Source organism: Oryza sativa, chromosome 10 (assembly GCF_034140825.1).
Source record: "Oryza sativa Japonica Group chromosome 10, ASM3414082v1".
NCBI lineage: Eukaryota > Viridiplantae > Streptophyta > Magnoliopsida > Poales > Poaceae > Oryza > Oryza sativa.
In genome coordinates, this window is record NC_089044.1 from 12,688,078 (window position 1) to 12,705,236 (window position 17,159).

The following is a 17,159-nucleotide window of genomic DNA, read 5'->3' on the forward strand; positions in this document are numbered from 1 at the left end:
CGAGGACGAAGAAGAGGGTGGTGAGTGGGGTTAATGGCAAGTGTGAGAGATTCTATGTGGTTCGCAAGCGGGAGTTAGGATATAGCAGTAAAAGATCTCCACTGATGCAACCTTTCAAAGAGGGGAGTGTGAGGATACTAGTGCCGAGTTGATGAAGATGGGAGATGATAACATCATGTATGTAAGATGAAGAGGAGAGGGAGGTAGTTGGGAGGGGATGACTGGTGGGTCTTGCTAGTGCCAACATGGTGATGGTGAGGGAAGCACTATGTATCGAAGGCAATTGGCAGAAACATGATCGAACTGCACTTACAAGACTTGTGGTGGGAGATTGGAGGGGAAAATGGATAAGGTGACTTGTGCAAGACTTGCAATGGGTGTTTCCAGTGACTAGAGAGAGGAAAAGATGAAAGATATCTTTTTGTTAGGAAAAGAAGTGGAGGAGTGCCTGATTAATCTTGTCGATTCATGTGTTAATTAGCATACTACGTAAACACACACACACACACATATGTGAGAATGCTATTTAGACAGACATATGTTCAGTAAAAATTTATAGAATGGGACATAGTGATTGTAGAGAAAGATATGAAAGTTGAGCAACGATACAAGGGTTAGAAATATATGATATTGATCATTTCAATGATAAAGGATAAAGTAGAGATTAAATTTATGAATACATAGCATGTTTTATGCATACTCACTATACACATGCACATCACATGCTAATCAACATCAGCTTGGTAAAATTAATCTTGCCAAGCTATTGTGATCCTGGTTCGCACGACTTAACAAGTTTGTGCACTAAAATAGACATTTTACAAGTTAATATACTAAATTACACTCACCTAACAAGTTTGCGTACCATACAATTTATTATTATTATTAACGATGCCCCCAAGAGGGAAGATGATGCCCATAGGCGTTGTCAACATCGCCACCGCCAGAAGACCGGGGGTAATGCTTTCGCCTTGGGCTCTCAAGACTGTTGATTATCGTTGCCTAGCTCATCACCTGGCACAACAGCTCAACTTCGCCACAACACAAGATGACACCACATTAGAGGAGCAAACACTGCTCATCCACCCATGGTGAACTGCGCTACTTGAGGGGTTATCGTTGATGAGCTTGTTATACCCGGCTAAGCAACTTCGGCTCCTCCTCAACTCAAAAACTCATAATTTATTAATAGACAGAAATTCCTCAACTCACAAAAGCTCACAATTTATTAATAGACAGGAATTCTTGGTAGAGTTTATTTACGTATATACAAAACATGTGGAACAACAACTGAATAACACATTTAAAGAAACTCAGCTTGGTGTGATACATATCATGCATTGTTGCTTCTCAGCTTTTTCTTAATCAGTCTTGCACCTAGCAATAGTATATATGAACTCTGAAGTTCTTAAGCCACAGAATGTACTGGTGACTTTATTCTATGTCTGAATGATATAGCTGCCATCAGAGTTCACTGAAGGACATCACTGCCCCATCTGTTGGCCTTGGGTGCGGAAGGTAAACAATCCCTGCGTCAGGATTCAGCAACTCCCATCTAGAAGAGATAAATTGAGCCAGTGAAGGAAAAAAAAGAACAGAAGGTGAGTTAACACTAAGAATAATAAATTGTACACATGTAATGTTAATTAAGGTATGGAAGTTTAGTAAATACTTGTAACCACAAGAGAGATGATGGAGCATGATGGTGAGCTGCAGCCTTGCCAGCATGTTGCCGGCGCAGATCCTCTCGCCGCCACCGAACACCTGGTACGTGCCTAGCTCCGCTGATTTCTGATCAATTAATGCACTTATGTGTAATAAACTGCATATCGAGTGATCGACACACATGTTCAAAAGAAAATAATAAACTGCTTTGCTAAAAGAACCCTTGGGAATGAAAATAAACTATAAAAAATGTGAGATGTATGTGCTGGGAGTGAGTGAAGAGGAGAATTAAGAGTGGCTAACATGATGAATTGTAAGGTGGGGGAGATGCCTTTTACTTACTTAGGGTTGCCAATGAGTGTGGAAAAGATCACCATGAAAGACTTTTATCAGATCATTCAAAGAGTGGAGAAGAGAATGAAATCATGGAAAAGTGGGTATTTATCTTATGGGGGCAGAGAGATTAAAATTAATTCATGTATGTCCAGTGCTCCAATGTATGCTATGGGGTTCTACCTTCTTCCTGAGGGTTTTCATTCCAAAATGGATTCTGCTAGAAGCATATTCTACTGCCAAGGGGTGGGGGAGAAGAAAAAATACCACATGATTAAGTGGGAAGCTTTGTGTAGACCAAAAGATTTTAGGGGGATGGGTTTTTTAGATACTAGAATTATGAACATCAGTCTCCTTAGCAAGTGGGTTATGAAACTGGAAAATGGAGCTTTTTCTAGAGTTCAGAGGCGGGGGGCTCTCAATTTTGGAAAAGTTTGCATCAATACAAAAAAACACCTGCAAAGATTGGTGCAAAACAAAGTACATGAAGGCAGTGGTGTGGACTTCTGGGGTGATGTTTGGTATGGTGATGCTCCTTTGAAAGTGACTTTTCACATGTTATATGAGGTTAGTTTGCAGCAAAAAGCTACTGTCATGGAGATGTGGGCTAATGGCGACTGGAATCTGGTTTTTAGAAGGAACCTGAAATCAGAAAGAGAGGTGGAACTGAATGATATGAAGAATATTCTCCAATATGTCTAGCTTGATGGGGATAGGGATGAAGTAATCCGACCTTACACAAAACATAAGTCTTTTATTGCTAAATCTATGTATAAGCTGTTAACTTTTTTTTTGGGAGGGGGGGAGGGTTAAAGATACTGAAATGTGGTCTATTTGGAAGGGCAAGATTCCTCTAAAAATAAAACATTTCCTTTACCTTGTTGGGAGAGGAAAACTTCCTTGTGCTTCTCAGTTAGTCAAAAGAAATTGGAGGGGTGGGGATGAGCTTTGCAAACTTTGCAAGAGCAAAGAAACAACTAATAATATCTTGTATGTATGGCTGTCCTTTTGCTGTGTTTACCTGGTGTGTAATTAAGGAAGCTTTGTTTCTGAGCAATAAACCTATCTCCTTCTAGGAGTGCACTGGGATAATTTGGGACAGGAGGAAGAAGAATGCTTGGATGGTGCTTTTAGCTAGTGTTTGTTGGGCTCTTTGGTTGACTCAAAATGATTGGGTTTTTAAGGATGCTTTTGTTTCATCTCCTCTACAGGTTGTTTACAGGTCAATCTCGTTTGCCCAGAAGTGGAAGGTGTTCCTAAAGGAAGAAGAGCGAAAGGCGCTCGAGGATTGGCTTGAAGCTATACTGGACAAACTAAAGCAAGTGAGGCCAACTATGCTGCCTGTAGATCTTTAGTGTCTGTTGGGCATTGTCTTTTGTGCCTATCAAGTCTGAGGGGGTGGAACCTGTGCTTGTGCGAATCTGTCTGGGTTGTGGGCATTATATGTAGCTGGAGTCCCCAGAAATTACTTTTTGTTTTGTGTGTCGTGTCCTTTTTTCTTGTATTTCAAGACTCTGTATCCCTCTTTCGGCTTTCTCCAAAAAACCGGGTCAAATTAATGTTTGATCTGCTCTAAAAAAAACAATGATCTATATATGGGTTAATAACCTCAAGTATATGCCCTATATATGTCTAGAGGCTTTATTTTTAAATTTGTATCTATCAAAATTTAAAGCACCAACGTATATATGTGTGTGTGTGATTGTATTGTTTGTCTTCCCAATGTTCTCATTCCCCATTCAGATGAGCTCTACTCGTATACATACGAAATAATTACTATAACAAAATGTGTACTGGTTAATATTTTGTTGAGATAAATTGCTTAGTGAGTTAGTCTTAGAAGGTTTGTGTTGGTTGGGCACTTGGCCCTCTCAGTTATGTGTGATGCTAGCCTCGTTGGAAGAGGTTCCTTGACCTCTTTCTTTGCAAATATTTCTCTTTTTGCAATTAAGTGAAGCATAATTATCATGCGTTTTCAAGAATTTTTCTCTTTGCAAATATATATCTTTTTTAATGAAATGAAGCACAATTATTATGCGTTTTCAAGAATTATTTTTTAGATTCATGACGATCTCTGCAGCAGCTGGCACTCCAGCAGTTGATCTTTTTACTCAGATTAAAAGCTCATGTCGCATTTAAAGCTATGTTCAGTTTTTTCAGCATTCCAAAGAGAGGGCCAATGTATAGAGAAGTTTTTTCAGCATTGCATGTTTGGTGTAGAGACATATATATAATAAGTAGTTTCGAACCAATAACTTACATCCCATCTATCCGGGTTGAAACTTAACGGATTGTCGTAGTATGCTGGGTCGACATGTAGTGATCGGATCCACACAATAACTTTCCACCCTTTTGGGATTGTATACCCTGCATGTGTATATACCAACATCAATGTTATTTTCCTATTGATATGATTATTTGGTTTAATCCGTTGATCAGTTTGCTATTGCCTGCATGTTATACCAAGATACCAACATATTGGCAAATACCATGCAAATTGCATATTATGCAGACATTGTATATGCATACAAATTCTTCCATTACATTAAAAAAACAAAAGTATTTGGGAAAACAAACCATCTGTAATTAATATTTTTTGTTCATTTATTTTTATGTGCTCACTTTTATATTAGTGATTATCAAAGTTCCTCTAAAAAATTATGACCAAAGTATATGATATAACGATACCCACCTCGGTACTCAACATCTCTGAGTGCCACGCGGTGAGCCATCGGAGCTATGTTGGCCAATCGGATTGTTTCTTCTACTACCTGCATATATGCTCGACTGAATATGTTTATATGGAATAATCACGTGTTCATGAATTAAGCATCTTTTACTAATTTACTGCATAAACCTTGGCAGTGTACTTCATCTTGGAGACATCCTCGAGAGTGATAAAACCATCACCATTTTTCTCTTTGGCTATGGCCAAATTTTCCTCCTGTAGTAAGTCATGTAGCAAGTCACATACAGTACTTTTGTATCGATCGTGTAGGCTATATACATGTAGGCATACACGCGTGTGAGAGTTTTTAGCGCACTACAAGAGAATTGATCTTTACTAAAAATCACTTTTGTCCCGGTTCAAATAGTTCATAAGCTGCTCAACTGGGACTAAAGATGGGTTTCTCAGCAGTGGTTTATCCATAATTAGACCATAGAAATCTTATGAATTGGGAATGCACACTTTGAGTGAATTATCACTAATGCACACTTTTTTCGCTAGTGTTAGCTTAGCTCCTCTTATCCTCTCCTGCAATATTAATATTACCATTTGCAAGTTAGGAGGGGATAAATTAAAATTTCTAACTCAGTTCCTTCTTGCTCACATCGCACATAGCTCCATCCAAAAACACACCTGCAGCCCTGACATTATATGTTGTAGGAGACTTTGGTGCACACCGACAAGTGTGTCCTTGTAGTACGTTTACATGGATATTTGTTAAGGCCCATTTGAGTCTATGAAGATAAAAGATCAAGTATGGGTACGTAAAATGAAAATGCTATTAACACATAATTAATTGAGTTTTTTAAAACATAAAATTTTGATTTATTTATATGATATTTCAAAGCAACTTCTATATAGAGAATTTTCGTACAAAATGTACCGTTTAACAGTTTGAAAAGTGTGCTAACGGAAATAAAAGTAAAATCTATAACTTAAATCAAAAAATAAGGGTAGGGCACAAAACACTATGTAGCAACAGTACTCAAGTCCATCGTAGCGCTTTATCGTAGGTACATTCCATCTAGGACATCAAAAGCAATTCAAGCTGTGGATTTGTAGCCTAACCTGCGGGTATGCTTTTCCCTGATGGCTGGCCGGAAGCAGAGAGGAGCTGATCACTCAAACAGATTTTCTAGACTAGTTTTCAATGTGGATTTTAGTTTTAACAATCATTTTGGATGGTGAAAGAAATTGAATAAACCGTTCCCATATCCCATTTTTCTCTCCAATTGTTCTAATATTTCTTCTTCCTATTATACGTCCTCCTCATACATTTTGTCGATGAGGCTGATCGATCCCTATCCATCTCTCCTTTTAAGTGCATGCATCTATTGATAACTTTTTTTTTGTTCATGCCGTCAAACACGATCGAAAACACCTAATTCTTTTCAGTAATAAGGAGTCGCCTACCACCTCAATCTAAACAAATCCAAACCAAGATGGGTTTTGAAGATCAAAGCTGGCTAATGGAGCTGATTTAGACAGAAGAGAGATAAACACCCATCTCGTGAGCAGAATGGAAGGTTTACAAGACAAACCTAAAAAGGGATTCGCACTTGAAACGAAGGCAGATGATTTACGGAGCAAATCGATAAAGATAGACGAAACTAGGCTAGAACCAGGTAAAAAGTAAATACGATATTGAAAAAGATATTCAATTGGCTAATTGTGTTAAGTAGATTGTCATAGATAATGTGCTCAACTGAACCAGCCATAGCCTTTATAAAGGGTTGGTCTTACCTCCTATAATGCATTCTCCATGTCTTACTCGAGATAGCAGAGACCAATTAGAACTTGAAAACCCTTAGCAGAAGTAAGAAAACCCGAAACTTGGTGAAATTGGACTCGTATCGGACTTAGCCGGTCAGACCGGCCATATGCCGCCAGTCATACCAGCCACATACCACTGGTCAGATCGGTCCCACACCATTAGTTAGACTGACCCAAAGGCGGATGTCAGTCCGGACCCATGAAGGAAACACAGTCCTTTTCAAATTCGACTATGTTTTCCTACTTTTAATCTAGGAGCTAAATTTGGATGTTAACAGCGTCCACGACACTCCTGACCACCTCCTAAGTCCTAACATATCTCACCTTTTCTTTCACCTTCTTTGATGCTTCCTTCCCCTCCCTCCTAGCCCCAACCTCCTAAAAACTCATATTTTTTTTTGTAATTTTGCTAGCGTCCACTTTCTCCATCTCTTCATTCCAACTCCATGTCAACTCACATAATTTGTTTGTTTGCATGATGAGAGGCAGGGATGAAGCCATGGTCGATCATCATGGGCAGGTGCTCAGGCTCCGCCTGCTACACTAGTACAAATCCTGCTAGGCTAACACATGGCAATTATTAAGGACAAAATTTTTGTATAGTTAAATATACTTGTCTAGCCCAGGATACATTAATCCATCTAACCTCTCAGGTTGGTTTTAGTCTACAAAATTTATATATAGTTAAATAGATTTTGTATATGCTTTTATCTCGTTAGACTTGTCCAGGTTCAAGAAATTTTTTGAATCTGCCACTGATGAGAGGGCTCATTGGAGAGCAAGCATACCAGTTATGGGATCGATCTAAGGGCAGACCAGGATTGGCCCAAGGCTTGGGTCGGCCCATAGAGAGTTGGGATTTACATGGTGATTATATGGTTAAAAATTCTCCATACTAATGGGCTGCCAATCCTAGGCCTCTGGCCATGGCACAGGTGATCAAGTGATCCATTCATATGTAGGAATGCTCATCGGACAGCAACATGCCAGATATGGGATCGATCTGTTCATGTGTGAGAGCCATTTGAGACTTGAAAGCACTTTTAGAGAAATATACTATAGTAAATTATTGGCTTACTCTTAGCTTGGCAAGGGCACTGGGCGATTTTGCGAGATGGTAGGTCGCCCACATGATGGCACTAGCAGTTGACTCATAGCCCGCGATGACAAGGGAGACTATGTTATCCACGACCTCATCGTCGTCGAGTCGTCTACCTTGCTCATCCTCCACGTGCATCAGCCCGCTCATCAGGTCACCGTCGTCGTCGTCGTCGCCTCCTTCTCCGGTCACCATCTTCACCTTCCTCCTCTCGAGCTCCTCCCTGAACACCGAGTTCAGCTTTCTCCGGCACTGCATGGTGTGCAGATGTGTGCCGGCATAGGAAATCTGGCCTTGTTAAATCCAAGCAAAGAGAGAAAAGGGAACATCAAAAGAGATCACCTTTCGAGCGTGGTGGAGCGCTGTTCCTGGCATGTCCAGTGGTAACGACCTGAACCCAGCAACCAAACCGGTGAACCATCCGTGGATCTTTTCGGTTAGAGGCGACGGCTCCATACTCACGAATATCTTGCATATATTCTCAAACGTCACCTGATCCAAGAAGCATATACATTCATGTTCATAGGAGATGAACGAGATGTATTTATGATTTTGAGCAATGATCTGGTGCTCTCTAATGGTAGTATAATACTAGTAGTACTATTTAAGGGTAAATCAATAATTTACTAATACAGTGATTAGGGGTAACTTTGTTATTTATTTTTTCAGGTAAATTGTTATGTGGTCCTACATTGGGTTGATATCGCTCATATTCCATCAAAAAAGCCAAAAAAAGAAAGAAAAAAGAGTTTAGTCAAAGCTAAATGATATTATACCCCTCCAGCACCTATTTTTTTCAATAATGTCTCTCCACATTTTTACTGCCGTTACTAGGATGGCGGTATAAATAGATTTAAACCATTCGATAAAATAAGATCAATGGTTTAGATTGTTTTCTACTACTAGTAGAGAGCACTGTAGTGGAGCTCTAAGATTTTTTTATCCTGGAAATTGTTAATTGTAGTTTTTATAACTATTTGACCGGAGAACTTAATCCCTAAACTACTAACAGGCCTCATTTTACTACTTGTTGGGATTTTTATTCTTCGTTTCTCTTTACAGGAGCTATATTTTAAATTGAAATTTTGTAGTGCGATAGATATCCATATTTTTTAAAAAAATCATGATAATTTGCATGTAGTTGTAAAATCTTTTCTTTAAATACTAGTAGGTGCTACACCTACACAAACCCAGTGAATTCTCAGTTGACAAATTAAGACGGCGCCTTACATTCTTCATCTCGGTGGCGGCGGTGATGGTGCCCTTGGCCGCCCACGACCGCAGCGCCGCCGCCACGCGCGGCTGCGCCACCCGCGCGATGGTCCGGAGTGAGCCCGGCCTGTTGATGGCGCCGAGGACGAACCTGCGCAGCCTGGCGTGCCGGCCGCCGTGCACGTTCACCAGGGACGAGGCGCCGACGAGCTCCGGCACCGGCCACCCGACGCCGAAGCTGCCGGGCGGCGCCGACCGGAACACGAACCCGTTGGACGCCGGCGAGCAGACGAGCACCGCGGGCGAGCCGAACAGGTGCGTCCGGTAGATGCCGCCGTCGTCGTCGCCGTCGCCGTAGCAGTAGCGCCGCCTCTTGGCCTCGATGAAGGCGTCGGGGCGGCGGGCGAGGTTGAAGTACCAGATCAGGGCGAGGGTCTCGCCGACGAACGGCAGGCCCATGTGGCCCGGGGGGAGCCTCGCGCGTGTCCCGCGGCGGCGGAACGCGAAGGCGGCGCTGTGGAAGGCGTCGGTGCAGTGCCAGACGGCGAGGGCGAGCAGCGGGACGGCGCCGGCGACGAGGCCGAGCCACCATGCCCAGTCCGCCGTTGCGCCACTCATCTTGATCAGTGATTTAAAGCCTAATCACTGATCTCTGCTGCTGCTGCTGCTATTGTACAAAGCTTGTCTTGGTGCACTTGAGAATGTTTGGTACGATGTGTGAATTGTGATAAGTATCATGTGGTGCAAGTAGAGTGAGTTTGTGGATCTCTCTGTCGCTGCAACAGGATCTTGGGAGCTAGCAGCTGCCAATCACAGATCTCTGCTGCTGCTATCGTACAAAGCTTGTCTTGTTGCACTTGAGAATATTGGGTACGATGTGTGATAAGTATCATTTTGTGCAAGTAGAGTGAGTTTGTGGGACTAATAAATTACGGTTTTACTATATTTTTGTCGCCAGTTTTTTGGCTCCATAGCAGTCAGTTTTATGGCAATTGGATATGCTGCCCGCTGCTTTTCTGAGTTCACACTTGCATGTATGTGTATGCAGCGGGTAGTTATTTATATATTTACAAATTTACACAGTAGTTACATCCCACTTACACACCACTTAATATGTAATTAGTATGTAACACTGGTGGAGGAACCATCTTTGGTCGGTCTGGCAAAATCCACAATAGTCCCAGTTCCAAAAAGAACCGGGACTAAAGATTATTTTTAGTCCCGGTTATAAAAATTTTGATCCTTAGTACGGGACTAAAGATGATCTTTAGTCCCAGTTCATCCCCTATCAGATGCATGTCAGGGGGCCGAGAATCTTTAGTCCCGGTTGGTGTCAATAACCGGGACTAAAGATCACCAAGGACTAAAGATCTTCTAGATAGATCTTTAGTCCCGGTTGGTAATACTAACCGTGATTAAAATTGAACACGTAGTATATAATCCCTATCCCTTATCCTCTCCTCCACAATTACAACTTAGCGGATCGAATTTCTCCCCCTCTCCACAGATCTCTCCTCTCTAACTCTCTTCCTCATCCCCTCTCCTCCACCTCCTCCCCCTCTTCCCTTCTCATCCGGCGGGCCGGTGGGTGTCGAGGCCGCGGCCGGCGGTGGCCGGCGGGCGGCGGCAGCCGCGTCCGGCGGTCGTGGCGAGCGGCGACAACAACATCGTTTTTTCGTTTTTTTTTAATTTGTGATTCACTGAGATGTACAAATTTGTGATTCATTGTTTGGATCTGTGATGTATTTGAGTAATTTTTTAGGATTTTGTGATGTATTTGATTTGTGTTTATAAGTAACTTTATGATTTATGATGTGGATTTGGTGATGTGAATTTGGGATGTTACTTTGATTTGGGGATTTGAGGATTGATTTGGGGATTTGCCTACTTGATTCGGAGAAAATAAAAAGAAAAAAAAGAAAAGAAAAAGGGGACCATCTAGTACTGTCGTTATTGTCTCTTTAGTCCCAGTTGGTAACACCAACCGGGACTAAAGATGCATCTTTAGTCCCGGTTATTTCAACCGGGTCTAAAGATGGACATCTTTAGTCTCGGATCCTTACTCCCGGTTGGAAAACCGGGACTAAAGGGGAGTTCCCAACCGGGAGTAAAGATGGTTTCTCCACTAGTGTAAGTTTGGGATTTACATATGTAATTTTAGGACTTACATAAGTAATTTTGGGACTTCTATTGTAAATACACTAAAATTACATATGGAACTTAGGTACTTACAATGTAAATACATGCCGTCTATTTTTTGGTGAAAAATATAACGTCATAAATATAGCTACTCTCATAAATTATTACTCTCTCTAGAACCTTTAGGTATGCGGAGTATATATATATAACACCCGCGGTACCCATGAAGAGACCTTTGGGCTATGTGACATATAGATGGCCATATTGCCCGAGGCCCGTGGCCCGGCCCAAGGTACGCCATTTTGGCCCGGCCCAACCATGGCACGGTCCGACAGCCGGGCCATGCCTGGGCTTCACCCTCAGTACGGTGGACCGGCCTGGCACGGCGCGATCGATGAAAAATAGTATAGGGAAGCAAAATAGACTTAAATAACCATATAAAGCAAGGCCCAAAGAGAAGAGGAATACAAAATAGACTTATTTTCGAGCCATATCAACACTGCCCATAGAGTTGAGGGATGAAAAATATACTTATTTTGTGGAGAAGCACGATAGGTTATCGTGCCTTCGGACTGGCCCGGCACGGCCCAAGTCGTATTGGGCCGTTCTTGAGCCGTGTATGCAGCCTGTGGGCTAGCCCGGCATGGCCCGACGTGTCGGTCAGGCCGTGCTGGCCCGACTAACCTCCGCCAAGGCATGGCCGGGCATGGGCAGTGCCGTGCCGGGCAGCCCATTTGGCCAACTATAATGTGACGTAGGGTGGGCCAAGAGCCCTACACCCATGCGATTATTTTGTAAATTAAGTAAGAGAGGATAAAATATAAATCGTGAGGATCATGCATATCTTTGATAGATAGACTAGGGAGATCCCCTCATCCTATATAAGAGGGGATAGGGGTCCCGAGATCGGGGCATCCCCATAACCTAGCATGCACGCCGAGGCACTCTCTCATTCATACACGTCGTCGGCTACTCCATTGTTGACCCACGCACATTGGCATAGATCCAATCTACGCTAATCCATTGTTGACTCGCGCACACCGGTACAGATCCAATTTACACTAACTGGACTAGGGTATTACACGACGAAACATAAACACATAGATAAGTTCGAAACGAATTACAAGCAAAGCCACATGCCAACATAGAATATAAGAACTACACCACGTAGCCAGACGTGGCACGACGACGCCTAGGACGTGGTCGAGTGGAGGTAGTGCCTTCACCCGTAGGGCGAGCTCCATCTGCTGCTGATCCTGATAGTCCTGCCTCCGCCGCACCTGGTTTCTCCTTGTCTTTAGGACAATGCTTGTAGGTGTGCCCATGTTCATCGCATTTGCTGCAATGCTTCACCCTGCCAGCCTCCGACTCGTCCATATCGTTGCGGATGCGACGAGTCCTCCTCCTTCCAGCCTTGCCTCGGAGCTTCGATGGGTCAGGAATATTGAGTACTTCATTGTTAGTCTCTGTGAACTCCCCAGCTATGCCGAACCCATAAATCTCGCCGCTCCATGTATGATATATTGCTTGCTTACTGAAGTACTGTGACACATATACTGCATCTGGTATGCCACACTCCGCTGCGGCAGCAATGACATGGGTGCATGGCCTGTGGAGCAGCTTCGGCTTTGCACAAGAGCAATGACATGTGCCGTCGGCTTTGAGAACACACTCCTGCTTCACTCTCTTGCGGTAGATACCCCTGCCTACCTTATCTTGACATAGTATCTCAAACCTGTGCTGTTGGGTACCTTGCACTAGAGCTCGATGTTTCATGGCCTTTTTACGCAACTCCTCTAGCTTTTTTTGCATGAAAGTTCCAAACAAAATGCTGTTGTTCGGCATAGAGGGAAGAACTGCCTGGAACCGATCCCTAAAATACCCGCATGTCCCATGTAAAATGAACTCCACTATGCCAACTAGTGGCAGTCCACGGACACCGCGCATCACCCAGTTGTAAACTTCTGCCAAATTTGTTGTCATTATTCCATATCTAGCACCACCCGTGTCATACGCCTTGGCCCATTTCTCTTTTGGTTCATGCAGAATCCACTTAGAAAATTTCCGAATCTCCAATCCAGTTCTTCTAACCAATGTTGGACTATCCGTTGGGAGAGGTCCAAGAGCTTGAGGAGGGTCAGCAACGGCGGTCGATGGAGCCGCTGCACACTGATCACTGCATTTGGCTGTCAACTCATCTAATCTCTTCCAAAGCTCATTGAATTTTTTCTCCTGGTTCTGATTGCACAGCCTCTTGAACATGTTCATGAGCTCCTTGTTCTTGAATTGCTTGAAGAAATTAGCTCCCATATGACGCATGCACCACCTACTCTGTACATCTTCCCAAACACCAGGGTATCCTCGTTCCATACTCCCAAACTGCAACTCTTCTATCACTCGCAGAATGCCAGCGTGCCTATCATGTATCAGGCACACATTTGGCCTCATACCAACAACTTTTGTTTTAACCAATTTCAGGAACCAGTACCAGCTGTCGGTATTCTCACTCTCAACAAAAGCAAATGCCAAGGGCAATACCTGATTGTTCCTATCTACCCCTATTGCTGTTAGTATCTGGCCCCGATACTTTCCTGTCAAGAATGTCCCATCAATGCAGAGAACAGGACGACAATTCACGAATGCCATCTTGCATGCATGTAGAGCTAAGAACGCCCTTTGCAGCACACTCTTGCCAGGATGTTCAATTGAGGGGAATTTCTTCACTTCGTAAGAGCTCCCAGGGTTTCTTTCCTCGATAACACCAAACAGGCGTGGCAAATTGTCATACGAGGCTTCGTAAGTTCTAAATCTCATCTCTATTATTTTCTGTTTGGCCCTCCAGGCCTTGGCATAGCTAATAGTATACTTGTATGTCTCTTTGATGTGTCGGATTATTGACCTTGGTTCATATGTGAGATTATCGATGACATGCGCATACATCTCAGATGCAACAAATGCACATGTAATGTTCCTGTGGTATTTCTGAACACCAGGTAGAAAACATGTATGCTTGGTAACGACTGACACTGTCCAATAATCCTTCCATTTCCCCTTATACGCGTGCACTCTCCAGGGACAACCATCTTTTTCCTTAACACACCGAACTTCATATTGCGACCGATTCGACTTGGCAACCCAAAACTCTCTATGAAGTGACACTGCAAAATGTTTTACCGCCTCCTTCATATCTTCTGCTCTACTATAAATCGCTCCCTGAATAACCTCATTTTCTTTGTACTCCCATCTCACACTATCCTCTTCAGAGACGATCAGCCCAGAAAAATCCTCACTAGCCCATTCTGCAGGATTAATATCCGTCTCATCATCTGACGAATCACCTTCCTCTACACGCTCGTTGTCAGAATCCTCCCTCTCCATTTCATCCACAATGGCACCGACAGTCTCCCCCTCGTCGGCCACTCCACCTGGTTGAATGCCCACTGGAGTGTCACGTCCCAAAACGACCCTAAAATATATCCTTCAAAATTCTGCCTAGAATAATTAAAATCCTTGTGAAAGCCTCCAAAAATTAAAATGTTCAAAGTTAAAAGTCAAATAAGGCTTGGAGGATTTTTGTATAATTCCTAAAATCCTAAAATGTGTAAATAAATTTTAGTGGAATTTTCAGAGCACAAATAATAATTAAGAAGAAATAAACAAAGTTGAAAAGGTTTTATAAAAAGAAAAACCCTAAAAATCTCTCTCCCCTCGGATGGGCCGAATCCGGCCCATCTCCCTTCCTCCCTCTCTCCTCTCCCCCGCGGCCCATTCGGCCTCTCCCCGCGCGCACGCCGCTGACAGGCGGGCCCGCCCGCCACCCTCAGACGGGTGGGGCCCACCCGTCATCCCTGTCCTCCTGCTGCTTCCGCCGCCCCGCCCGCGCCAAGCGCCGCTGCCGCCGCCGAATCCGCCGCATCCCGCCGCCCCCGTGTGCAATTAAGTGGGGGGAATTATTCCCCGTGATCCCCTCCCCCTTTCCCCCCATTTTTCCCTCTCCCTCTCGCATTCAAACGGCCGGATTTGCTCCCGCAAATCTCGCCGGTGCCATTGATGACGGCCGGACCTCCCGCGCTGGTTTCCTTCCCCGCCGGCCGCCCTCTCTCCCTCCCAATCCTATTTAAACCCTCCCTGCGCCTCCCTCGCCCGTTTCCGCCACTTGCCGCACCGTCTCCCCGTCGGAATCGAGTTCGCGCCGTCGCCCTCTCTCTCCTCCGTCGCCGACGACCTCCGGCCGGCCCTCTCCGCTCGCCAGGACCGTCTCCCGCCTCGGCGTCGCCTTCTCCGGCTTCGCCGCATCGTCGCCGACCCCGTCCACCACCTCGCCGAGCTCGCCGACCGCCGGAGCGCCGTCGTCCCCATCCACCCGAGTCGCGCCGCCGCCTTCCTCCGCTCCGGCCGCCTCCTTTGTCGTCGCCGTCGACCCGGGGTGAGCCGTGGACCGCCGCCTCTTTTCCCCCTTCCCTTCCCCTTTCTTGGCCGCCGCTCCGCTGTTCCTATGGCCGCCGCCGGCGACCATAGGGGCGCGGGCGCCGCCTCCCGCCGGCTGCACCGTGGTGGCCGCCTCCGGGCGAGCCGTGTGGCCGCCGCGTGGGGCCCAGCCGTCAGCCGCCCGCGCCCTCGGGTGCGGCTGACGCGTGGGGCCCACGGCGCCGGCCGGTGTGAGCCCGGGTGCGCCAGTCCACCGTGGACCGTGAGGCTGCCGCGTGGGCCCCACTCCCGTGGACCCGGTCCGCGCGCCCCCTCCCCTCGGCTGACGCAATAAATCCTTTTTAAATTAAAATTTAAATGAAGAAATTCGCAAATATTCACTTAAAGAACATATAAACTTCAAATGGCCATAACTTAGCCATTTGAACTCAGAATTGGACCGTTCAAGTCTCTAATTTTTCCTCAAGAAGTCAAGAACCCATTTTTGTGCTTTGTTCCTGCTTGTTATATGGAGTTTATTAGAGTAAAAGCCTTTTTCCTTTCCGTTGGTCGTGTAGACGCTGCAGCTTCGGAAGATCCGCTCTACGTGGAGGTTGAAGCCGACGTTTGGGAAAGCGACTAAGGCAAGTCACATCATCCTTGAGCATATTGAATCCCAGTTTATAAAATTATTTTGATTTAAATTATTGCATTATCGCTTTATTTAAATTCCCGTGTTATCACTGTTTTATTTAGCCATGCCTATTTACCTTTGTTATGACCTTATTATTATTGTTATTGTTATTATTACCTTGTTCACCCTAGAATAAACAAAACCCCAACTAGTGGGTACTCTATTTATGGTACCACTAGTAGGAATTTAGGTAGATGCTTCGCTGTTTAATTAGGCAACATTAGGTGGTTTTATAACTCTAGACTTTGGGAATATTCATATCACTTGGACATTGTGGAATGGTTGGATTATTGTGGAATTGGATTCACACCTCCCCCTCTATTCAAAACCCTCAAAATGGTTTTAGGCTGGGCTCGCGGTGCACGGTTTTGATAGTAGCACCTCGGCCACATAAGGACCGGTCTTCGGGCCTCTGTTGCAAAGCACTACCGTACTTCCACATGTCTAGTGGGTAAGGCTTAGTTTGTGGCTCAGTCTGGTTATAAACAAAAGTACACGGATGGAGATGGACGAAGTCGGGGGTCGATGGACATCTCTAGGACAAATGAAGGCTACACGAGCTGCGGCCCGGTAGTCGAGATGTCATGGCACAGGGCTGGCGTCCTGCTGCTAGGGGCTCGGTCCTGCCTACCTGTCCCGGAGGTTCCGGCCGTAGGTGGGGCTGGGTCGGTACTCTTGTCTATGGCTAGGATGGGTTGGGAACTATGTCACGTCTTTCGTCCGTATACCGTGGTGGTATGTGGCACGTGGTTACACGTGAGGAAGATGTCTTGTGAGTAAAGATGTACACCTCTGATCAGAGTATAACCTATTCGAATAGCCGCGCCCTCGGTTATGGGCAAGCCTAGCAATGTACCCAAGTTAGTGTTTTAAATTCTTAAAACCTGCTTAACAACTAAAATATGGAATGGTTGGCCTGGGTTGGCTTGGGACGAGCTGGGACCTGGGTTTGGTTGCCAGTTCGGTCTGAATCATCGTAGGCCTTGGGTTAAGGCAGGTTCGTGTGGGTTCACGGCCTTGATTAATAATCTTGTATAGCTCTAGGATCGTGTTTACCAAATAGCTTGAGCAACTAAGTGCCTTTTAATGCTGTTTACTGCAAACCCTAA

The 17,159-nt window shown here is 44.7% G+C and overlaps 1 protein-coding gene across 2 annotated transcripts; it reads right to left on the bottom strand.

Moving 5' to 3' along the window:
• Positions 1 to 1,199: 1,199 nt before the first annotated feature.
• Positions 1,200 to 9,699, bottom strand: LOC4348498 (ent-kaurenoic acid oxidase 1). Of its 2 annotated transcripts, XM_015759573.3 has the most exons (8): positions 8,829 to 9,699; positions 7,941 to 8,090; positions 7,578 to 7,850; positions 4,856 to 4,942; positions 4,691 to 4,769; positions 4,259 to 4,365; positions 1,673 to 1,791; positions 1,200 to 1,555 (listed from the first exon to the last, which is right to left on the bottom strand). In XM_015759573.3, the coding sequence occupies exons 1-8, from the start codon at positions 9,426 to 9,428 to the stop codon at positions 1,465 to 1,467; spliced, it is 1,506 nt and encodes a 501-aa protein (XP_015615059.1). In that variant the 5' UTR covers positions 9,429 to 9,699; the 3' UTR covers positions 1,200 to 1,464. The 2 variants fall into 2 exon arrangements, with proteins under 2 accessions (XP_015615059.1, XP_015615060.1); XM_015759574.3 differs by lacking the exons at positions 4,259 to 4,365; positions 4,691 to 4,769; positions 4,856 to 4,942.
• Between the last annotated feature and the right edge of the window lie 7,460 nt (positions 9,700 to 17,159).